The 25757-nt window shown below is 34.3% G+C and overlaps 1 protein-coding gene across 2 annotated transcripts; it reads left to right on the top strand.

The window, feature by feature from the left end:
* Positions 1 to 4409: 4409 nt before the first annotated feature.
* On the top strand, positions 4410 to 18568 carry NUDT12 (nudix hydrolase 12). Of its 2 annotated transcripts, none has more exons than XM_063086578.1 (7): positions 4410 to 4493; positions 7014 to 7221; positions 7800 to 8389; positions 11081 to 11248; positions 12794 to 12907; positions 15346 to 15545; positions 16626 to 18568. In XM_063086578.1, exons 2-7 carry the CDS (start codon positions 7016 to 7018, stop codon positions 16734 to 16736), a joined length of 1389 nt encoding a protein of 462 aa, XP_062942648.1. In that variant the 5' UTR covers positions 4410 to 4493; positions 7014 to 7015; the 3' UTR covers positions 16737 to 18568. The 2 variants fall into 2 exon arrangements, with proteins under 2 accessions (XP_062942648.1, XP_062942647.1); XM_063086577.1 differs by having other exon boundaries at positions 7010 to 7221.
* The last annotated feature ends 7189 nt before the right edge of the window (positions 18569 to 25757 follow it).

Raw genomic sequence — 25757 nt, 5'->3', positions numbered from 1 at the left:
AGAAATCCAGGTCCTGGGAAAACAGCAGCAAATGAGATAAATGAGCAGCTTACATTCTAATAGGGAGACAAGAAATATCAAAAGTAAGAATCAATAAGAATGCCAGAAATAAGAAAATATCAGTAGGAGAGTTATTGTTAACTGAGTGATCAGGGGAAAAAAGTGACATTTGAGCCTACAAGTGAATGGCAAGAAGGAGCCTGTAATTAGAATACCTTTGGGAAGAGTATTTCAAAAGGAGGGAACAGCTAGTCCAAAGGTCCTAACTGCAGAACAAAGTTGGTATATTCAAGAATGTAGAATATATATATAATGCATGTAACTTAGAAACTCCTCTATCTGTAGTTACATGTGAAACTCTCTTACAGTAGCAAGTGACTTTCCAGAGCAGCTAAAACGAAAGTACACCTAGAGGTCCATGTGGACTTAGAGGTCTCATAACAATGAGGGACAAGCCATTTTGTAAAATGATACTATGGACGGAGAAAAAAATAGTTGTTTAAAAACTTGAACATCAAATTATTCATCTCATGCACTGATTTGCAATTACACTGTTCTCAAAAAGGCAACAGAATAATATAATGCATTCCAGAATAACTGGCAATAGGGATTCATTTATTTAATGATAGTTAATGATTCTCCCAAGCTATACAGAGGAAGCTAAGTACTACATAGCAGGGGTTATGAATTGAGAGGTGGAAAAAAATCCTTGTCTTAGCTTAGGTTTTTCCAGAAGCAGATCCTGAGACAAGGATGCATGTGTAATTGGTTATCTAGGAGGGAACAAAGGTAGGGAAGAAGGGAAGGAATGGTAGGGAAACAGGAAAGGAAAGGTAACCAATAAAGAGTTGTTATTAATCAAGTGTTCACTATAGATAAAAGAGAACCTAATGCCACTGGGGAAATGTGACAGCCAGTGCAGAACATGTGCCTCTGAGTGAGAGAGTAAGAAATGCTGACGTACTTCTATATCAATTCATGTCATGTCATTCATTAGCTGAGGGCTGCTACAAGTGATATTAATTATCTGGCTTTGTTGATTTCCTGAGCTAGAGGGCAAAGTGTGTTCTGGTGACAAGTAGAAGCCCTCAGGCAAAGAAATACAGGTGCTGACAGTTGGAAAAAGGACCAGTATACACTGAAGTGGTAAGAGCAAAGAGATGCTGGTGGGAAACTGATAATACTGTGGACAGAATGATCTAGCAGATCCAATAAAAGAGGCAGGGTTTTAAGAAGTGGGTAGGATTTAAACAAAGGAAAACATTTAAGTTACGAAAGTGGCATGAGCACAAAACAGTGAGGTAGGAAAGCACAAGAGGTATCCCAGGCCAGTGTATAAGCTAATTCGGCTGGATCACAGAGCCTATTTACATAGGAAATTCTTAGAAAAATATGGATAAAAATACATATAAGTTGAGTCCATATTAAGGAGGGTATCTGAAGCTAATGCTAAAGAGTTTTAACTTTTTCTTGTAGGCATTGAGGAACCTCTAAGTTTCTAAATGAGAAAGTAATAAAATGAAAACAGTATTTTATTCCATTAAGATCTTTGTTGACACGATTGTTCTTGGAATGTAAACTCCTACTGAAAAGAATCTGTAGCTGTTCAATTTCCCTAGGAGAGGGTTACACGCAGAGACGTATTCAGTAATCCATTAGCAATGAGCACCCCAAGTACAAAGACTGTGGTATCTAAATACCATTTTCACTAAAAGGAATCAAGGCTCCTTGGAGAAATGGTGACTCCACATCTGGAGCAGAATATTTACAAGATGAGCCTAAAGCATTTTTGTCATACAAGAAAGGAAGTGAGCAATCAAGTACTACCAGGGTCTGGTCAAAAAAACTCAAGAGCCAACTTGCGGAGGAGGTGGTCCCTACTGGTCAAATAAGAAATAATTTGAGCATCAAAATAATAAATATTAATAATATCTGTTAAGTAATAATGTCTTCAATGACCTAAAATACATCAAAGATGTTAACACTCATGAGTTCATAAATACACTTAAATTGAAGGCTATTAGGAAACTAACTATTCTGAAAACCAAGAAATAAAGAAGAAAATCCACATTTATCCTACCTTTCCTTATAAATTGTAAAGATACTTAACGAGATAAAGTTTTTTATTATAAAATAATTTCAGTTATTAAACATAGGGTGAATAATCAAATTAGAATATCACCATTTTGCAACTCCTAATAATGGATACAGGTAGGCAACAATCATCACGGGCTGCTAAAACTATTAGCTGAAAAGCTAATGGGAAAATTTTTTCTGTTTATCATAAACTTTGTCAGGTTGGCAACATCTGAACCCAGTTATCAATTACAACCAGACAAAAAGAGAGACAACCAGACATTGTATGCCTTCTAACATAATGCAATAGGAAGTAAACCATAACACCTATGATAGAGTTTGGACGTGTCTTCCCCCAAAACTCATGTGGAAATCTGATCCGCCTATTTCAGAGGTGGGAGCTATTTGAGTCACAGAGGTGGATCCCTCATGAATGGATTAATGCTTTCCCTGGGGGGTGGGGGTAGTGAGTGAGTTCTCACTCTATTAGTTCCCGCCAGAGCTGGTTGTTTAAAAGACCCTGGCACCTCCCCTCTCTCTTTGCTGCTTCTTATCATCCTGTGATGTGCTTGTACCCATCGGCTGCCTGTTGTTTTCCACCATATGTAGAAGCAGCCTGAGGCCTGCACCAGATGCAGCTGTCCCAGAATAGTAAGCCAATTAAAAACCTCTGTTCTTTATAAATTACCCAGTCTTGGGTGTTCTGTTATAGCAACACAAAACGGACTAATACAACCTCGGAAGTCTTTTTGGAAAAGAAAAATCAAACCTTAATCTGAATAATCCTATAAATTTAACTACCAGTTTATAAGAAATACAGAAGGAAAGGATACCACAGGACTATGATTTGTAAAATTCAGAAAGTCAAAAAGTCTACAGAGCAAATGATCATTATTCTTCAACAAATAAGCTACCAAAAAAAAAAAAATGAGAGTAATCTACATATTTTAAAAAATATCAAATGTAACGTGAAGACTTTGTTTGGGTAAATCAACTGGAAAACATAAAATAAAATTTACAAGGCAGTTGAGTAAATTTGATATTGAATATCTCCTTTATGATATTATTACAGAATTATTGTTAAATTTTAGTTGTACTAATGATATTGCAGTTATGTTCTTTTAAAAAGTACTTATATTTTAGATATATATTCATAATTCCAAAGTTTATTTTTTGGAAAAAGTACTTATATTTTATCAATAAAATAATCTGGTGTCTGGAATTTACTTCAAAAGAATCATAAGGACCAGGAGAGAACTATGTATTAATACTTGTTGACTCTGGATCATTCATACATGAGTCCTCACTATACTAATCTATCTACTTTAATATATATTTGAATACAAAGATTGGGTATTCTGAGTGACATAACTAAACCTTTGTATTTCTGACCATCTGTTTGATCACTGAAGTCATTACAGACTGAAGACAACTACACAGAAAGAAGCACAGGGCAAAGTTAGAAAAAGCAGTCTCATGAAAGTAATGTCAAGGGGTACATACAACTTCATTGTGAGAAGAAGCAGCTTCTAATACATAAAATCCTGACAGGAAGCAGTGTTCAATCTTAAGAGACTCATGTAGTTGGTGCTGATTGCCAAGGAGGCAGTTTAGTAAAGAAAAAAATCCTTGGTCTGGAAGTTAGAAGACCGCCAACACCTAGTTTTATAATCTCAGACTCAAATAACATCTGTAGGTTTTGGAGCATGAAAGCTCAGAAAGCAAAAGAATGAATTACAGCAGCAACTATAATTGTGTTGTGGGTGCCAGCTTGTCACACTGTCCTAAGAGCTTTGCATGCATTATATTATTTAAACCTCACAAACCAAGGAGGTGTTGTGGGCGCTTGATACATACTTTTTAAAGGACTACCAAACGAGATACGCATCAATATGTGGTGCCATTTTTCTCGTGAGATGACTGGGGTTTTACAGAGGCCAGCAATTTGTTTAAGGTCACGTACTGGAGGGACTTGGTCCAGCCAATATTCCAGGATCACCTAACACGAAAGAATGCTTTGAACACTCCAATGCACTGGCTATATTGGGGAGGAGTTTGGAGAGCTGAGTGCGAAATCCAAGAAAAGTTAAAATCATTTCTACAGACCTACAGTTTTCCCATAGCCCGCACCGCGCTCTACACATCTCAGTGTCAGCCCTTCGCCCAGCGCCAGGTTACTGGTTCTTCCTGCTCGGATCTCCAGTCTCGGCTCCCGAATGCCACCACCCCAAACTCCACCCGACCTCGGATCGCTCACAGCCTGTGACCTTCAAACTACACTTCCCATAAGGCCGTGCGAGAGCACCGGTCCTCCGCCGGAAGTCGGGAAGACTGCATCCGGCGTCGGGAAAAGTGAGAGTCGGATTTTCTCAGTCCTTCGATTGCATCTTGGTGGCCTCTACACTGACCACATTTGGGTTAGTAACAGTAGCGGCGAGTTAGTTGGCCCCAGTATCCTCTCTGGTGGTTGTGACCAGTTCCCCGGGCTCTTTGGTCTCCACGCTGCCCGGCGCTGCTCTGGGTCGGCAGGCGCAGGCGCTGGAGCCGCGGCGCCAGCAGCTGGAGCCGCAGGGACAGGGCGGGTGGTTTAGGCTGTCCTGCGGCTGGTGGAGTTTCCAGCCCAAGCTCTGAGATGGGGAAGAGGAAACGTTACTTCGGATGTTTTTTCACCTTGACAAAAAGTAATCGCACAGTAATATCAAGAAAATATTTCAAGGCATTTGACGGTTTGGAGAGATCGTGCAGAGGTAGCGCTTAATTGGTTAAATGGCCTTTAGTGCCCAGGAGGTGGAATATGTGAAATGGCAGTCAGTGACTTCAGTGACAGAGCCATATCCGTCCTGTCCCACCGGAGCCATGTGACCTTGGGCAAGTCATTGGCCCCCGGGCTACACACCAGTAAAAATGGGTGTTGGCTTGGTTAATATCTAAGTTCCTTTAAACCTGAGATTCTTCTAAATGACTTTTGAGAATAGTCCACCGTCTTCGTGACTTCAAATTCTTATTTTCTACGGGAACCGTTAATGAGAAAGATAAATCAAGCAGTAGAGCTGGACTTCTCTGGGATGAGTAATAGTAATAGTAATAGTAATAGTACTATTTCTAGATGGCTTTTCTAGTGAGAAAGCTGAGGGGGAAAGTATACATTTTCTACTTCCTTTCTCCAGAAAATGCTGTATGCATAAGCATTGCACTGGCGGTAGTGAATGACACTATATTTTTTGGAGGACAATTTCGCAATCATCTGGGGTGGCCTGTGGGCAGGGTAGGAGAGTGACCATGACCTCAGAACATGGGACAGTGAAATATTGTTCAAAGTAAATCCAAGTGATGAAACTGTAATATGAGCTTATGTAAAACAAATTTAAGAGAAAGGCAACTGGGAGGGGAAACCATACACAAATTAGAACAGCATTGCTTCAAAATAAAGTCCTGAAAAGTTACAGCTTTTGTTATTCATAATATTTTTAAAGCATTTAAAAATTTCAATGTGAAAGGAGTGGGGAGGTAAATTCTAGAATAAATCAAAAAAAATAAAAATTATTTGTAATATAGAATATAGGATAATTTGTAAAAATTATTTGTAATATACTCCTAATTTAATTTGTAAACGGATTTTCAATATTAGGTTTTATCCAAGTGTTTCCATTCTTGTGAGCAGTTTTAACTCATTTACAAGTAGCAGAAAGACAGAAACAGGAGACATGAGCAGATAGAAAATAAAGACATTAATCTTTAGCCCATTCTTCCCCTTAAATTTGGTTCATACTACTCCTACTACAAAGTTTTTAATCTGCCAGATTGCTATTTCAGAACCCAAGAGACAACAGCTGTTAAAAATGATAGATTATAACCTTTTCTTTTTAGTCTGAATACCTTATTGCTTAGAATGGTAGAAATGTAGTTAGAATCCCAAATCTTCTCTTAATAGTATTTCATAGAAAAAAATTTGTACCTTAAAAAAAAATACTTTGAGAAGTTCCTAGACAATTGAAACGTCAACCATTTCACAAAAAAGTAGCTCCGTTTGTGCCCTATGCCATGCAGTCATAATTAGGCAACATTTAAGAGGCGTATTATTGTATTATTCCTTTTATTCACTGAAACAACAGAGTTACAAAGCAAAGAAAGTTAATGATTTCAGAAGCTTCTGTGATTCAAGGACAGCAAAGTGACCAATAGAACTTTTCCAAATAATAAATCCAAAAATATATGATCATCTGATTTGTGACAAGGATAATTCTTCAGTGCAATGGGACAAAGGTGATAATTTCAAGAATAGTGCTGAGTTGTATGGATTATCCATTGAGATAAAAAAAAAAGTATCTTGACCTCTACCTCACACCATGAACAAAAATCAATCCCACATGGATAGCAGAATTTATAGTGTAAAGCAATAAATTGTTTTTATGTGAAACTTAAGAAAGCTTTTGAATAATTAGCTAAAGGATCATCATTTCCCTGAGGGAAGGGACCTATACCTGTACCAAGAATCAGAGAACACTACTTGTCATATGCTAAAGACCTGTGCCTTTACTTCCATCTGCTTTAAACAAACCCCCTCTGTATTATGTGTCCACTCCCTAATGAAGTCTTCTTTGGTCTACCTCAAGTACCCATTCTTGTTACCTCGCTTCCCTTCCCAAAGATATGGCCTCCTTATCTGTATTACCAAAACTTATTATACATTATTTTATATTTTATATAATTATGTATATTTAATTTGATTTAACTGTTTTATAATTCTCACTGATAATTTTGAAATGTGCTGTAATGACAGTTTACTACTAATTACCTTTTGAAGAGTATATTACTTTTGTAAACCATTACTATTATTCTAATGACATCAGCACTTAGATAATGTTCCTCTATTATTGATACAAAAAGCAGTTGCAAATGAGAAGGGTTTTTTCATATTTTCCTTTGTTTTAAGGAAGAAATGTCTTCTGTAAAAAGAAGTCCAAAGCAAGACATAATTTCTGAATTTCACAGCTCAGCTGCAGAAGGAGACACTGCCAAGTTAACAAGAATACTCAGTCATTCTCCAGCTCTTCTCAACGAAACTTCTGAAAATGGCTGGACTGCTTTAATGTATGCTGCAAGGAATGGGCACCAAAATGTTGTCCAAATTCTGCTTGAGAAAGGGTAAACATTTTAGGCTCTATTACCTGAAAGGGTTTGTGGTTTAATTTCTATTACATATTTCCTTTAAAATTTTTTTGTTGTCATATTTATATTGTTGGGGTAGTAAATAACTCATTGACCAGTTTGTTATATGAAAAGGTAGCATATTTTTAAATAAAAACTTTTTTACCTTTTTAATTGAAAAATTAACCCTTCGTACTTAATAGCAAAGCAAATTTATGAGTAGTTTGATTATTTTCTCCCACATAGAAAATGTAAATATCACTGTGACTCCCAAGGACTCCTTGTAGAATTTTGGTCTCTCCTTATAGCACATAAAACTTACTTTTTCATTTTGTAAGTAATTATCTATTAATTTTAAATATCCACTATCTCTTTTTCATTTATGATTATTAAATGGTTCTTTTAACCTCCCCAATAATTAACTATGTACCAAAAGAAAAAAACAACAACAACAACAAAAAAAAACTATGTAATCATTAAATAGACGGGCTATAATGTGCATATGGAAATATTTTATTGATATAAATTCAAGAGAAAATGTTTACATTCTATTTTATTTTTCCTTCCATCTGTAGGTGTGACAGGTCAGTTGTCAATAAATCAAGTCAGACTGCACTGGATATTGCTGTATTTTGGGGTTATAAGCATATAGCTAACTTACTAGCTAATGCTAAAGGTGGAAAGATGCCTTGGTTCCTAACCAATGAAGTGGAAGAATGTGAAAATTATTTTGGCAGGACACTACTGGACCGGAAAAGTGAAAAAAGAAATAATTCTGATTGGCTATTAGCTAAAGAAAACCATCCAGCCACAGTTTATATCCTTTTCTCAGATTTAAATCCCTTGGTTACTCTAGGTGGCAATAAAGAAAGTTTCCAACAGCCGGAAGTAAGGCTTTGTCAGCTGAACTACACAGATATAAAGGATTATTTGGCTCAGCCTGAGAAGATCACCTTGATTTTCCTTGGAGTAGAACTTGAAATGAAAAAAAAGTTACTTAATAATGCTGGTGATGTCCCAAGAGAAGAAGATGATGGATTGGTTGCCTGGTATGCTTTAGGTATAGATCCTATTGCTGCCGAAGAATTTAAGCAAAGACATGAAAATTGTTATTTTCTTCATCCTCCAATGCCAGCTCTTCTGCAATTGAAAGAAAAAGAAGCAGGTAAGAAATGAACAATGCTTACTTACTTGTATTGGTAGGAATATGGTTTTTAGAACTGAATTGGAATTGTATGTATCTGCAATTTCCATGGGGCACACTTTTTCCAGTAAGCAGTGAAAATAAAAATTTCCTAAAATTCTCACCTTAGGAAACTACTCTTCTTGGCCATTACAGTCATTTTAATCAGCCAAGATTGGTTTCCTCAGAATTAACCGTAATGCATAATGGTTTCATTTTTCTTCAGTGAATACTTTGAACGTGTCGGTGAAGACCTTGACTTTTTTGTTTTGTTTTGTTTTTTGTTTTCTGTTGCTGGGGCTTTTTATTCCATGGTAAGAAATTAGGTTTTGATTCTAAATGCCATTTAAATGCTGTAAACTGATCTATGTTTAAAAAAACAAACAAACAAACAAAAAAAAAAAACCCACATCACTCTAGCCACTTTGTAAAGCATAAATTGTAGGTTTGTAAGTAATTAAGTGTGGAAGTCAGGAGTCTTGTTTAGAGGAAACTGGGTTTTACAATAGCCTGGGTAAAATTTTGCAGGGGGTTGGTTTAGAATGGCGGCAGTGGTGATGGACAAAAAAGAGAGTTTGAGATATTTTTGAGGTAGAACTGATAGGGCTTGATCTGTGGGTTAAGATTATTATAAGTGAGAGATGATGGTAATCTAGACTAAAGCATATGGACAAAGCATTAAGGTGCTCATAGTAGAGATGGAGAAAAGAGTACATTCAAGATATATTTTGGGGATAGAATCAATAGTACTTGCTGATGGATTGGGTATGGGGTATATAATTATGAAGGAAAAAACCAAGAATGACTGCTAGATTTGAGACTTTAGTAATTTGGTAGATAGTGATATCATTTCTTGATAATATAGGGTGATGGGTAGAGCAAGTAAATCAGAACAGACTTGGAGTAAATAAATCCAGAGTTTACTTCTGGCGTGTTAAGTTTTAGAGAAAGATATTAAAATCTGGAACTCAGAGGAGAAGTCTGAACTGGAGATACCCGTATGGCAGTCATCAATACAAAGGAGGTATTTAAATCCCAAGAAACTACTTAGATTACTGGAGGGTTGAGAGCAAGCAAGGAAAAGAACCTTAGAATCAGACCTGAATCTCCCTAAATTTAGAGGTCAGGTACAAGCAAAGGAGCTGTCAAGGAAGATGGAGACCGTTTGGTGGTAAGGTGGGAGGAAACCACAAGAATGTGCTCATGGAAACCAAGAGGGCAGAGTATTTCAGGGAGGGAGTGATCAAGTGTGTTGAACGCTGTTGAGAATTTGAGTAAGATAAAGGCAAAGATTTTTTTAAAGGATGTTTGGTTTTGGTAGTATGAAGCTATTGATAATTTGATAAGAGGATTTGGTAAGAAGCCAGATTACAGCAGATTGAAGAGTTAATGGGAGGTTAGAAAGGGGTCACTTGTCAATGTCGACCTTTCCTTAAAAAAAAAATCTTTTCTTTGGAGCCGTATATATAATTTTAAGATCAAAATAATCTTATAAATGAGCTAGTTGGTTGGTTGGTTGCCCTTTAAAAAGAAACTAGTAAGGTAACAGGTTCTTTAACTCAATTGCTCTATAACCTTACACAGTTATTTAGCTTCTCTGTGCCTCAGTTTCCTTCTCCAGAAAACAAAGATAATAGTAGTCCCTACCTTCTTCATAGGGTTGTTTTGAACATGAATAATCTATATAAAGTTCTTCGCATGGTGCTTGGCACATAGTAAATACTCAGTAAATGTTAGATTTTCTTATTCTGATGATCCTGAAATAACATAGATTCCCTAGTGTAAATTACATATTACAAAGTAATGTAGTAGGCAGATCTTTAATGTTGCCTGTGGTTCATTAAATTTCAGTATTATAGTTGTTTTTATTTGTTTTATTTATTCATTTTTCCAAGTTTAAAGTTGTTATTATTGGTTTTTATTATTTTGTTTATTTCAAAAAAAAATCCATAGACCAAATAATATATTTTAAAAGTGAGAGCAAGTTTTTCAGGCATGTAAAATTGTAATATTTCTGGTCAGGCTATATTAATTTTTTTGCAGTATCAGGGTAGAGGCTATGTCAAGGATGTATATTCTAAGATTTATTCTATTAAGCATTTTTTTCATAAACAAAGTTAACCTCAGTGTTGTAAATGCAGTATGTTTTATACAATATGCAGTCTCCAGTTGAAAACAGTATATGTTCCTCAATGGCATGGACCAGCAGTGACTTAGTCTCCAAGAAGGAAGGTGGAGATAGATTCCTATAGTTAGAGTCCAAGCGTAAGTTAGGAACTGGTTTTGTACTATATTTTTATAAAAATCGGTAAGGTAAAGGACACTATTTGTAAATTCACAATACACTAGAATCATGTATATCCAAAATTTAAAAATCGGGTATAGTAAAAGCCTGATCTAATACAGTGTGTAAGATGGAGTTAGTACATCTATCTAATGTGAGAGTTTATATTTTATTCAAATTAAAGTTAAAGTTAATTTTCATTTGTCATCTAGAAAATTAAATCTTTTACTTTAAAAGAAAAATATACAGCATAAGAATAGAAATACTAAACCCTTGATCACACAACTATTTGGAAAACTGTTCTTATTATAGCTTAAGAACAGTTTACCTATCTATTAATATTTTTACAATTTATCACAGGATGAAAACTTTTTCTGCTTCCTTTAAAGGGGTTGTAGCTCAAGCAAGATCTGTTCTTGCCTGGCACAGTAGATATAAGTTCTGCCCAACATGTGGAAGCTCAACTAAAATCGAAGAAGGTGGCTATAAAAGAGTATGTTTAAGCGAAGACTGTCCTAGTCTCCATGGTGTTCATAATACATCATATCCAAGAGTTGGTAAGCCTTTTCTTTTATGGTGAAATCTCTGCCAGCTGGAATCTTGGGGAAAAAGACATTCTGGATAGACACATTTTTGAGAAGCTTAAATGTTTACCATTTTATTAAAAGCATGTTTAATTTAAATATTAGACTGTAAGTATTAAAGTATGGTTTACTGTAGAGCTAGGGCTAGAGTCTGGAGCTCACAGACCCCTCGAGCCTTTTCACAAACCCTTCACACGCAGGTCTGTGAGGTAGGTAACTGGCAAAATGGTCTTTGGAGCCTTAGTTGAAGAAAGAATAGTCTTTATTCAGCACACACAACAAACACTATGAGCTAGGCAGTACAAAGAGAAACTCAAAAACTCAACTGCTACCAGCAAAGTCCAAAGAAAAAACTGAGCAGCTGCCAGCAGAGTAAACGTGCTCTATTTTTAGACAGGAGCTCTGCTGGCCCGCTCTGCTTCACAAACTCAAGAACACACAATAGCAACAAAGTGCACGCATTTGCACTAACAACACCCATACAACTTGTTTACAAAGAATAAGAATGTGCACCTCCAACCAGACCTGAGCCAAGGGAGCCTGACTAAATTATCCTATTTTCCCCACATGTACTTTCATAATTTTAAAGTAAAACGCATTGTACATGATTACATTGTACATCATTTCTTAACTTTGGATTAATCGGTATGAATTTGATGTGTAGAGATACATGATTTCAAAAGCCCACCAATCTGGCTCCACTTAGTGAAAGGTAAAAAAGCCCCAATAATTTAGTGCCTGATTGAGGCATCACCAAAGCAATACAGCTGGAGCTAGATTCTCATTACTGCTACTGTCTGTACCTTTCTCCTTCTTATTGCTGCTTTGAGTCTGCTGTAGGTTTGGGAATCAGATAACCCAGCCCTTTAGAACTGTGTGAAAAAAGAATTGATAGAAGCAGCAGTACCTGAGGATGTTTCCAGACTCTAAAATGCATGGCTTAGTGACATCTGTTTTTGTTGCTCAGGAGCTTTTTATATTTAATTCCTAGTTCTCAGTTGTGATGTAGTGACAAGAATTTGCTGGATTAGTGACTTCTAGAGAGATGAACTGTGATTTAATTTTTATTTTTTAATGACTTAAACAAACCTAATTGTGGAGCCACATTAGCTTTTAAAAACATTTTGTTAAGGATTAAGATGGAAAGGAAAGGATAATTCACTGTATTTACTGTGGTAATATTTAAATTTTCCTCATGCCCATGTATTACCTACTCAAACTTTTTTCCCATTAAAAAAATAAGAATATGCCTAATATACCATAAGTGTAGAGGTTGCTGTTCAGATTGGAAGAAGGGGGCAAAAATGGTCTTCCTTTAACTTACTGACAGTGTTCTATGCAATTTCCCTGAGATACTCTGTCATCAGCTATATCAGGGCAGAAAGAAGCAATCTTTTATAACCACACACGAGTCTTGTTCCTACAAGAGATACATCTTTATATCATCCTACCAGACAGTGACTTTTCATGATGAATCTAAATTATTTTTCCTGTCATTTATATATCTGATTTTAACAGATCCAGTGGTAATCATGCAAGTTATTCATCCAGATGGGACCAAATGTCTTTTAGGCAGGCAGAAAAGATTTCCCCCAGGCATGTTTACTTGCCTTGCTGGATTTATTGAACCTGGTAAGCCTTTTCTTAATAATTTTTATAATAATTTACATTAAACTTAAAATTTCAAATAAGAATTTAGATAGCATTTGAGAAATAATCTCTCATAAAGTATGTTATAAAAGTGGGTTATTTGAAAATATTTTAAACATGGTATAATTTTAATGATACAATTTAAATATGACATAAATTTCATGTTTTTACTAGCAAAGTAATTTTGTCTGTTTTATTAAAAATTTAGTATTTGCTCTTTTATGTATTGCTCTTGGCCAGGGTATCCAGATGGTTTATACCTCACTTTCTTCTGTACTAGACTCAACTATCTTCTTTTCAAAGAGGCTTTTACCTGATTGCCCCAAATGCATTAGTTAGCCCCCATACCCTGCATTCACATAGCACTTATCACCACCTAATTAGTGTGCGTGTGTGTATGTATTTATTAATTTATTTACTGTTTTCTCTCACTAGAATGCAAGTTCCATAAGGCCAGGGACTTTGTTTTATTCATTTGATGTGTTCCAAATCCTTATAGAAGATGCCTCACATGTAGTAAGAGCTCAATAAATATTTATGGAACAAATGAATGAATATATCTAATTAATAAATGTTTAATCTCAACTTCCAAAATTAATCTGCATTGCTAGATAATAATAATAGTAAATATATGTAATACCAAGCTCTGTTCTGGAAGCTTTACATATATTAAGTAATATGATGCTAATAAAGGATTCTTACAAGTTTATAAAGTAGGTACTATATGGGCAACAATAATCAGCCACAATGTATATCGACAAAATAAAATTTTTTTTAAAAAAATGAATAAAATGGGAATAAGAAAAAATAAATAAAATAAAATAAAATGAAATATTTTAAAACCAAAACTAAATAAATAAATAAATAAAGTAGGTACTATTACAGCGATTTTATAAATGGGAGCACTAAGGCATGGGGATTGAATAACTTGCCCAAGATCAAACAGCTAGTGAGTTATAGGGGAGGGATTCAGATTGGGCAGTTTGGCTTCTGAGTCCTTGCTCCTAATCACTATGCTACCTCTTGTAGTTCTAGGTGGTTGTTTTTTTTTAACTGCTAGGTAGTATTTCATTTATGAATGTTTCACTGATTTATCCATTCTGGTGCACATTTAGTTTACTTCAAGGTTCTTATTACAAACAGCAATGCAATGAATATTTTTATACTTCTTGTGCACATTTGCAAGAGTTATCTAGAGTATATGCATAGAGTAGCATTACTAGCTCATATGATATGAGCTTCTTAACCTTTTCTAGATATTTTTTAGTTTCTTTCTGAAGTGTTCCTGCCTCTTTACACTCCCACCAACAGTACATGGAATATTCTGTTATTCCACATTTTCACCAAGTTAGGGTTTTTAGACTTTTCAATTTGTTATTCTGAGAGGTATGATATAGTATGTTGTTGTGTTTTTAATTTCCCTGCTGATGGAGCATGTTTTTCAATTGTGTATTAGGTATTCAGTTTTCCTTTTCTCTGAATTTTAGATGTTTATATATTTTACCTATTTTTGTTTTGATTGTTTATCCTTTTATATTTTTGATTTTAGGAGTTTTAAAATATGCATTATATGCTAATATTTTGTTAGTTTTTGCAAATGGTCTTGCAAATATCTTATGCTAGTCTATGACTTATCTTTTCACTATATATTTTCTTCTGATTGATGGAAAGTCTTAATTTTTATGTAGGAAATTCATCAGTCTATTTGAAACAGAAAGCTATATTTAAAAATATTTTTTTCTAAATGTTGCTATATTTAACAAAACTTTTCTAAACTTTCAGATAAATTATACTTAAAAACTATTTTCTCTGTTTTAATTTTCAATTCCAACAAATCAGAAAGTATGTTTATAGGCATTACTTTATTTTTTCATAGCCAAATCAACAGTCATCTAGAGGAAAACAATTGCTTAGAAAGAATAAGTATTGTTTCATCTCATGTGGTTTTTAAACTTTTAGTGACCCGAGAAAGGTTATCCTCAATAATTGCTTGACAACATAATAAAAAAAGAGTTTCAGGATTTTACTGGAGAAACAGTCATTTGTAAAAATCATGTAATGATAATTTATAACTGGTCATAATATATAAATGAGAATATAGAATGTATTTTCATAGTGTTTAACCAATAGTAGGTGCTGGATTGTTGTAGATGTTATAATTATTATTTTTTAAATGAAACTGACAAATTTAGACCTTTAAGAAATAAAAAGTTTCTTATTGGCATTTTGATATTCTGTATATGCTCATGTATTTTAAAAATAATGTTTTCTTCAAGTCCAGTCTAGTTTTAGGCTTCTGGTTTCTGATTCTTTGAATTGGGTTTCTGTCTAAAGTGATTTCTAAATGTTTGAACCATTTGAAGCATGAAATGTCCAGGCCATGTTCACCAGCAACTTGTTCTTTTGCCCCATTTGATTAGGGGAGACAATAGAAGATGCTGTTCGAAGAGAAGTAGAAGAAGAAAGTGGAGTCAAAGTTGGCCATGTTCAGTATGTCTCTTGTCAGCCATGGCCAATGCCCTCCTCCTTAATGATTGGTTGCTTAGCTGTGGCAGTGTCTACAGAAATTAAAGTTGACAAGAATGAAATAGAGGATGCCCGCTGGTTCACTAGAGAACAGGTAAAGTTCAATTTAATTTCCTTCTTCTATTGATTGTTCGCTGACTCTATTGGTTTGGGCACACAGCAAGGATGCATATTTTCAGCAAGTTGAATGAATGGCTTTGGCCCTCTTATGCGTAGATTCTATAACTGGTATTTCCCAATAGGGAGAGTACAAGGATACTTCAAAAAGTTAGTGGAAAAATAGAATTAAAAGATAATACAAATCTTTCTGTGAACTTTTTGAAGTACCCTTTTATGTGTTCACTAATGCGCCCTATATTAACTCGTTTTGTGAGATTCTTATAGTAATGATGATTTTATGCCATTTCAAATTTCAGATGCCATTCCTTCAGATTAATGACAATACCTTTCAATGAACTTAAAGTAGATAAACATTAGTTTACAGATGAGAAACAGGAATATTATTCTTAGACATTTTATATTTTAGTTTATAGCATTAAAACAAGTAGCTCTAAAAAAAATCAGTAAGAATGCTTAAAATTTTTGGACAGTTTTTATTCACTTTAAAATATACATGAGGATAAAAATGACATAATTATATAACAAAAATATACTCACAAGAAGTTTTTAAATGTTATTCACAAATAATATAATGAAAGATAAATTATTTGTCTTTGTTCTGCATGACACAATGCATTTTATAGTAAACAGACATACTATGATAGGAAAGACCTGAAATCCTTTCTGACTTTGTCTACGTAAAATTAATTTTATTTTATATTCAACCCCAAAAGGTAGAAATTATTGTTTTAAAATTTTATAAAATGGAAACTGTCCCAAAATTTGGCTTCACTTTGAAATTAAGTGTGGAGCATATGTTTTGGTTTTTCGTGACCTCATTTTCATGAGGGAATATGCCTTTCTGGAACATTTTAAAAATTGAATCAATAACTCAGTAAAACAATTAAAAGCACTGTACTATTTGCATGTTGAATATGGATGCTGTCACTTTTTACTGTTGTTATCCATTGTAAAAGTCATCATATTTTAGTTGAACTGTGTAACTATGGAAAAAGTGTTTATTTAAATATGACAGTTTTGAAATCCTAATGCATTTTATTATGGTGTATCTTAGGTCGTGGATGTTCTGACCAAAGGGAAACAGCAGGCTTTCTTCGTGCCACCAAGCCGAGCTATTGCACATCAGTTAATCAAACACTGGATTAGAATAAACCCCAATCTCTAAATCAGAGAACTAGGTTTTATATTATTTGATTTCTAATGCCACTTATTCCTCAAATGAGATTAGAAATATTCAGTGCACGTTAGAGTATCACAACACAAAGTATCATGTAGGGTTTTCAGAATAGTTTAATCTTAACACAGAATGCTTACTTTATAAATTACAGCATAACTCAGATTTTGTTAAATTTGGGTCAGCCAGTCACCTTTGAACTTTTTTTTGGTTGCGCTTCAAAATTTTATCTTACAAAACCATATTTCTAATAAGAGACATCATGTTGTATAGAAGTGTGTTCTAGAAATGTGAATAAACCTGAATTCCAGTGCCTCTTGTAAGCATTAGACGGATCACTAAAATTTCTTATTTGAAAAATGAAACAATAATTTTAATGAATTTTGAGCTTGTATTGATTTTTAGACTTTTTGCTACCTTTAAGTTGTCAATATCTGATTTTTGCTCATCTTACCATTGCAGTCCCACTTACTCTTTTCTCCTGGTTCCTTTGTTCTAGCTGTGTTGCTGTTATAGTGTTGCTTTTAGTCTCAGTTTGAACAATGTTAAGAATTATTTGTTTTATCAATTAACTCTATTAGTGAAATGAAAGCATATCATTGTGTCTGCGATATACCCAAAGTTTTTCTTAACACAAATTGAAATTCTTTCCTTTTTCACTGAAATTAAATGTATTTGAAAGGAATTGTCCTCAAAGGTCAGATATTAAATAATTCCCAGGTAGGTTTACATATTTAATTTAAAACACTGGCATTATTTCATTTTGTGATGAGAGATGTATCAGGGTTAGCAAAAAATTATATAATCATTACCAACAATATTTATTATACACTTGATTTGGGCATTATTTCAACACATTCTAAGAAGCCTTGATAGAATAAGTGTATTTTAGTACTGAATCGGTGAGGTTCTAGAGAAAATAAATTGTAATAATTAACAATTTTGCAACATAGAAACTCATTTTATAAGGTTGTTTTGAAATTGTTTTAAAACATAGTTTATAAATGTACAAATTTGTATAATTTGTCTCTTTACTATAGTATGTTAGACTGGAAAAGACCTTAGGGATAAAATATGTAATTTACTGTCCTTATTTTATAGATAAGGAAATGAAATCCTAAAAGGTGAATTTAATTAATTGGTGAAAATTATACAGCAAATTAATTACAGCAGTCTATACTGTATAACCCAGGGCAGGATTATCCCTGTAATAGGAAGTAGAAGCTATTACTAAAAATCTGTGTAGAATAAATTAAAAGAAGGGATGATAAGAAGAATAAATTTAGCTTACCAAATATTATTAATTAAAGTTTTAAATACTTAAAATTTATTTAACTTAAATAAGATGAATTTCTCAGATAAAACTTTATTTTACTAATGAACAGTGATTTTCTTAGTAATTGATGAAGGCTTATTGATATCAGGACTTTAAACCAAATTAAGACTTACACAAGACATTTAGATGCATGTTTGAACTACGTAAGTGTATGGAATACGATTTGCCTTGATTATGAAGTATAATGATTTGAGGGTCAGTTTTACTCCAGATGTATTTTTAATTGCAGATTCTATGATAACATTGTAAAATTCCAAGTTTCCATAATGTTAGGATAGGAAAGTAAAATATAAAGTGTCAACAAATATAGTTATAAATTTGGTTTATATTTAATCCCAAACTCAGGGAAAATCGGTGTCTAAATAAATTATTATTTTAATAATTTTTCTTAAATTGCTAACCTCTGAGAGGTGAATAGCTACATATAAGTAGAAGAAATGGCCGAATCAAAAAATGATAGAGGTGAAAGTACCATGAATGTATTCTAATGGAAATGAATGTAACAATACATTAAAATATTTATCTGTTTTGTGTTTTGTATGTTGTGTTTTTTAATATGTTTTGAAAATTCTTTTGAAAAATGGAAAAAGACAGATTTCAGTTATCATTCCCTGGTTAGCATTAACGATTTGTTAAAAAAAAAAAAATAAAGTGTAAAAGCCTTTTTAAAGTTTCCATATTTGGAAGACTTGAAGTTTTGATTTGATCATAAATGTTATACTTACATATCTAATACACACACAGAGACTTTCATATATACACATATATATATGTCAATCGTTCTTTATCTTCAGGTTTAAAATTATATTTCTATTATAATGTATATTTTTACTATTTGTCTATTATTACCAGTCTGCATTTCAAAATTTTCACTTGTTTACTGTTCATGAGGAATTAGAAGCCCACATATTTCATTTAGTTGGAAAAATGATTAAGGCTTTCAAAGATCCAGTTAGGGATTTGGGTGAAGACAGAAAGAATGGAACCTCGGAGGGTAAGACCATGAGATGGGAGGAGGAAGTAAAAGCTTGTTAAGAAGCCAAGTAAACTACATTAAATCTCATATAACAAATAATAGTAGACAGCTCGTCCTAGAACTAATGTGTTGCTAATGTGGATACAGCAAAATATTAGTGAAAATTTTCCATGAAACCAATTCATTAATTATTTAGAATAAAATGTCTACAATGCAAATTTTATTAGGGCTGAGAACCAGCTAGCAGGTTCTGAATATATCTGTGTGTGTGCAAGATGGATACTGGATGTTGAGTGAAATTTGTGTGCAGGGGTACTTTAAAAGGTTTATGGAAAAATAGAATTAAAAGGTAATACAAATCTTTCTATGAACTTCAAAGTACCTTCTTACTTGCTGAGCTTAAACAGGGCGGTTTTCTCTAGTAGAAAAATATGTGGGACAAAGTGAATCTGATATATAAAATTAGGAGTTTCTGTCTTCAAATGGTAACGGTCTAGGTCTTGAGGCAAACCAACAGTACCTGCAAAGTGGTTGAGAAAGGAGGGCAGGGGAGTTTGATAGTTTGTGCAGATGCGGTCATGCATAGGGGCAGATGAGAGACAGGCTGTATTTTGAGGAGATGGAAGTAATGTTGCCAAGTGCATGCATCTTCAAAAAGAGTCTCATTGGTGAGGAGCTAACTAGAGATGGATTGCTTATGAAAATCATCTAAATGCTGAAAATCTTTTTTTTTTTTTCCCCCACACTACTCCTTGTCCTCTTTCTTCCCAGGACACTCAGTGTGGAATTCAAAACAGCTTCTGAAAGAGGGAGTGTAGTTTATTGTCATAGGCAATAGGTTTTTAAATAAATAATTCAGTTTATTTGCCAAAAGGAAGCTCATTCACATAATGAAGATGGTGTGGGGAAATGGATAATTCTTTTACTTTTTTGGGAAAAAAAAAATTTCACTATGGAATGAATATTTGGACATGTTCGTTAAACTCACAGGCAAATGCCTCATTCTATTTTTCAAATGAATCCACATACTTTAATTATACTCATTGGTGGAAGAAGCACTTTCAACATCTCTTTATTTCTTTGAGAATGCTGTATTTCTCTATTATTGCTACGCAGACAAAGCCATAGCACCAGACAATGGATATTTCTCCTTTTCACAATTCCCATTCTAAATGATGCCCACCAGAACTGTGGGGGCTGCTGTGAAATTTTAAAACAGATTTTAAGTTTTTGTTTGTTTGTTTTTTTAAAGGCTTTCTGCTAATGGAAACATTTTTCTTTCTAACTAGAAGTCTGATAAGAGACAGTCAAACTGCAGCATAAAGAATGAAAAAATGTCCTAGCTTTCCATTCCTGGGCTCATGGGAACTTTGCCAGACCAACTCCTTGTCTCACACTGATGGATTAAGAACATTCTTCTAACCACTTAACTTGTGAAGTGATTTCATTTTTAGTACTGTCGAAGTTCCAACCAGGAGTAGAAACTGAAAATGGTACTCATCTATTTTAGAAAAGAGTAAGTGGACAAGTGCTCTAGTACAAAGTTTATTTTTGTTTACTTTTTATCCCGTCCATTTTACTCTAGCTTGAAATTGTAGTCTACTGGAGCAGCGTGTTGTTCTGAACACCTCAGTAGAAAGTTATAAATATTTATTACTGTTCTCAGGTGGCAGTGAGCTGAAGTCATCTCTATCAGTAAGAGTAAAAATGATTTAAAGTACCATTTATCTAACAGCTTTACTGCTAAGTTATTTTGTTTTGCTAGCTTTACTTGTGTTTTTGGAACAAGTTTGAACACTCCAGTGTCAAACAGTTTGGAGAATTTGGAACTCCAAAGAAAAGATTCCCCAATGATGTGTGCACGTCAAGCCTCAGGGGCCTTATTGGTTGTGACCATCATCCCCTCTGCCTCATGGTGAGGGCTTCTGTGGGAGTGTCTCCATGCGTGGGAAGCCAGCAGAGATTCGTGTGTTCTTGGATGACAGGAGAAAATTGCACATATTTGTGTGGACCTCTAAATTTTCATGGCTGTAGCAGTATCTAATAATTTTTATTTAAGAAAAATACCCTTTATTTTGTACAGATTACTCGTTTTGCCATACCTGTCTTTTTCTGTAGTTGCCAGCCACTTCACACATCCTCACAAATAATATACACATTTTTCATTCCATAATGATGGTAAGTTTACCACATAAATAAGTTTGTTTTACACATACATTTTCCTTGTTTGGTATATCCAACATCAGTACTAATAAGTTGTACATTTTCTTCATGTTCAAACTTCTGGGCTTTGTAAAAGTTATTTTTTGCTTGTTCTTTCCAATATATTTATAAGAATTCCTTATAGATCCCTGTTTACAACAGGCTCCTCAGGAAACATAATTGTCTGGTTAGCTTATTCTCATAATACTAATATTTACACAGAACTTTGTATATAAAATATTGATCATTATTATTCCATTTTATCCTTAAACAACCTTATCAAATGCATATTAATGTCATTACCTCCATTTTACATTTGGCTAAGAGGAGGTAACTTTCTCAGAGTCATATTGTTAATAAACTGGAGAGACAAAATTTGAACCCAAGTGTTTCACTATAAATCCTTTCATCTTTTCACTTACCAAAGCTATTTTAAAGAAGTTTCTTAATACACTGCCTTGACAAAAGCACTTCCAGTCTCAGTTTCCTCTTTCAATTCCTTAAATTTTGGTCATTTTTTAGGTTAGGTCTTCTAATCTTGTTACTCTACACATTTCTGCAGGGCCTTCATTACTTATTTGGTTCTCAGATTTCTCTCTCCAACTGTCTATTAGACATACCTACTTAGATGTCCCAGAGCTTCTCAAATACTACATGTCTAAAATTAGATCATTTTTTCTCCCAAGCATGTTCCTGCTTCTATATCCCTATGTCAACAGTCTTGCCCAACATAGATGTTTGGGTATTGTTATCTTTAATTTATCTACTTTATCCCTCACCTCACTCCACCCCATAGCCAAACGATCTCTATATCCTATCCCTTCTACTTCTTAATACTTCTTGAATCTCAGTATCTCCCTCTTCCTCTTTATAACTCTGTCTCCCTCTTCCTGTATTGCCACCATCCTACTTCAGACCATTCAGCTTTTTTCTTCCTAAATTGGTTCCCCTATTTCCAGTTTTATTCCCAATTCGTTCTTCACACTGTAGCCAAGGAGATCTTGCTAAAGAATAGTCATATCTTGTCTTTATCTTACTTCAAACTCTTCAAAAACACTCCCCCCCCCATCTTTGGACAAAGGAAAAGTCCAATTTCCTTAGCATTTGGAGAGGTAATAGTAATTTACCTCTCCAATTTCAACTCTCATCAGTTCCATTTCTTCCAACTCCTTATATATACCATAATTTTGGTTCTTGCAAGGAGCCATAGACAAACCTAAATGTTTATTATGCATTGATAAGACTCATTAAAGACCACATGAATAATTATGGCCAATATCTCATGATACTAGTATAAATAGAAATAACATGTTTTATTTATTTAAAGATTCTTAACTACTTCTAAACTATATTTTCATTTACATATTTCATGAGATTTCAAAAATTCTCAATCAGGTCTGTAATACTCATACTTATCCCAATCTTACAAATGAACACATTGAATCTAAAGGAAGTCAATTAGGAGATGGAAATGAGATTGAAATTTAAGTCTTCCAAATCAAAGTCTATAACCTCTACCATACTATAGACCGTACTGCCTCTGCCTCTGTCTACCACACAAAGGCAAGTGATTACCTAATAATTAACCCAACTCTTGCCAAACAAGATCATTTAACTTTTCATTTGTTTGGATTTCTTCCACTTTATCTGCACCATGTGAACATTATACCTGTGTTTTATATATACCCCTATCAAAGCTCCTGAGCCACAAAAGCACACAGTGCATCATTATTCACTAAGAGTATATTTGAAAATAAACAGACGGTTAGGAATAGTTCAGACAGATAATAATAGACTGATTACCGGATGGTAATGTCATTCCTGACACCGCATAAGATTAAATATGCTAATCGGATTTTGGATTTAGAGAACCCAGATAAATCCAAAGTAGAACAAGACAAGGTGCTCAAATCTTTACTTCATTTTCTTGCCTTTCAAAATACATTTTTGCATTTTATTCGTGTCTCCTTCAGAGTTCAACAATTTATGAAGGCTTTATCCAGGTGAGCTGATTATATATTTTTTTTTCCTTTTTGAATGAAGTATTCTCTATTTTAATCCTTGCTGTCCTAAATTAGTTGCTTGGCAAAGGATAATAGCAAAGGGAAAATTATTTGAATGTCATATATGAAGACAATTTAACAACATACTTCTTTCAGTCACAAAATATCCAACAGCTGTTTGTGACTTACTCCATTACCAAGTAGAGAGGATGGGTACATCCCAAAAAATTCTAAATAATCAATGTGTTTAGGCCTCTTTTATTTATGCTAAGAAAGACATCATATGCATATTTGAATAGGCGCCATCCCTATCCAAATTTCAAATAAATTGTGCATTTATAAAGCAAGGAAAATGCAATTGACAAGCTAGGCTTCAAAGCATAATTGAAATTCATTCTGAATGCAGGAAGGGTCAGTTTCATTTCAAAGCAGTAGACCTTGTTTTGAATTCTTATATTCTGCTTTGTTTCCGTTGCAGCATTACATTTATTAATCGCCAAAAAGAATTTCTCATCTGGTTAAGTTAGTGAATTTTTCTTCATTAATTTCATACTTAATTTTACTTAAATGTTTACATTTAATTGTTTTTTAATTACCCCATTGTGAACTGATCTCAAAAAATAAGACATGAGAAAATTAACATTTTTTCTGACAACAATTATAATTACTCTATGATTTAGACCAATTTCATAGGCAAAATATTTTAGTAGATATCTTTTGTGTAAATAATCCAAATCAGACTTTGCAAAATACAATCTTGCTATCAGTCCATCTTTAAATAATGTGACCCAAGATTTTTATGGGTCACATTCCCAATACTTTGGAAGATTCCTTTTGCCATTAAGGATTCAGCCAACCCTTCTTCTTACCTTCCTCACATTCACACAGAATTTAAATACTAGATAGTTTTTAATCTTCTTTTCCTTTCCCAGAATTTAAACTTCAGTTCATTTATTCTAGTGTGAGATTACAATAACACTGAATAAGTATCCTAAAATCCTTTATTTGGAAAGTAAACTGTAAAATAAATCTTTACCATTCTACATTTCTTTTAAAATACTCCCTTAGTTGCTAGCAATTTACCTTTTTAAAAAAATTTTGTGTAAAGTCATTTAACTTCTCAAAGAAATTTTTAGGAATCAACCATGTGATGGAATTGCAGTCAGGATGTTCATAAGATCGTCTGGGTGTCTCCTCTCCAGGGGAAATATAATCCAATGACAAAATTTGCAAATAGGTCTTTAAAATGACGCACCAAGTATTTAACTATGATGAATCTGATTCTCAACTCTCTCATCCGATGTGATGCCTTTTTCATAGACTGGTTTCTGATTATTTTTGCAAAAAGCTGAATAAGAATTCTAGATGTGATCTGATTTGTGAAGATGTACACACACTACAAGAAATGCAATGATATATTATTCTTATCTCATGAGACTGCCCAGACCCCGGTGAATTTAAGAAGGAATGAAATGTTAGCACTGATTGTCTGCCCGATATAAACCCAATCACAAGGTGATTAAATTAACCTGGCAGATTAATTCTAAACATAATTTCTCTTTTGCTCATCATTGGCCAGACTGCAAATTACACATTGTTTTTGACAATGGGCAAAAATATAGCACAGTCAGTAGCTCAAACTTTGTAAAAGGAAGGTCAGCGGAAAGTATCAAACATGGGACCTTTTTTTAATTGAATCATAATTGATAAATATTTTTTGGGATTCTATGTTGATCAAATCAATATTACTAGTATGTATATTGTTACAAATTGTACTTATTCTTTTTGCCCCTTGTCCAATCTCTCCCTATCCCCTTCGCCCTCCCCCCTCCCATCACTGATAATCTTAGATTTCTTTTCTCCCTCTGAAAGAATAATGGTTACTCTGTTGATTTGTTTCCTAGATGATCTGTCCAATGCTGACAGGTGTGTTCAGGTCCCCCAATATGATCACGGAGCAGATGCTTCTTTTGTCATTCTGGAATGGGCTTTGTGGAGAGAAACATCCTATTCTTTTCTTTGGTCTCTACTGGTGACTCTCATTGTGTCAATGCCCTCCAGTTGCTAGCAGATTGCACCCTTCTCTTGGTCCTGGGGGTCTCAGAAGGCAGGACTACACGTAGCCTCTGCCAGGAGTCCCTCAGGGAGCAGGGCCACACACAGCCCTGCCAAGAGAGTGCAACAAGGTGAGTTGCTCAAAGCACACCTTGAGCTAGGGGCTGCCACCTGGGGACGTGGTCAACGAGAAACCAGACACAAAGTTCTGGGGCTTAGCATATGCACTAAGCAACTTTATTGGGTACGGGCATGTCTTATGTATGTTTTAGCCAGCTGTAAGTGCCTCCCATACCTCCCCATCACCTAGGTAACTCAATAGGAAGTCTGTGGTTTGTGGTTAAGCTTCGTGAATTTTTGCTGACCCAGTCTTTTTGCATTTCTGCTGACAATCTAAATCCTGGAGAGCAAGAGTGCCTCCATCTTTAACAGGTGCTCTC

This window comes from Cynocephalus volans, chromosome 2 (assembly GCF_027409185.1).
Source record: "Cynocephalus volans isolate mCynVol1 chromosome 2, mCynVol1.pri, whole genome shotgun sequence".
Classification (NCBI taxonomy): domain Eukaryota; kingdom Metazoa; phylum Chordata; class Mammalia; order Dermoptera; family Cynocephalidae; genus Cynocephalus; species Cynocephalus volans.
Note: the sequence above shows the minus strand (reverse complement) of the source record. Positions and strands in the feature narration are given on the sequence as shown.

What these genes read in the sequence shown, in the direction of transcription:
- NUDT12 (XM_063086578.1), top strand. Translation starts at nt 7,016, where the DNA reads ATGTCTTCTGTAAAAAGAAGTCCAAAGCAAGACATAATTTCTGAATTT. An exon ending in CAAATTCTGCTTGAGAAAGG is followed by an intron (nt 7,222 to 7,799) that starts GTAAACATTTTA and finishes TTCCATCTGTAG; the next exon opens with GTGTGACAGGTCAGTTGTCA. An exon ending in TACATCATATCCAAGAGTTG is followed by an intron (nt 11,249 to 12,793) that starts GTAAGCCTTTTC and finishes TGATTTTAACAG; the next exon opens with ATCCAGTGGTAATCATGCAA.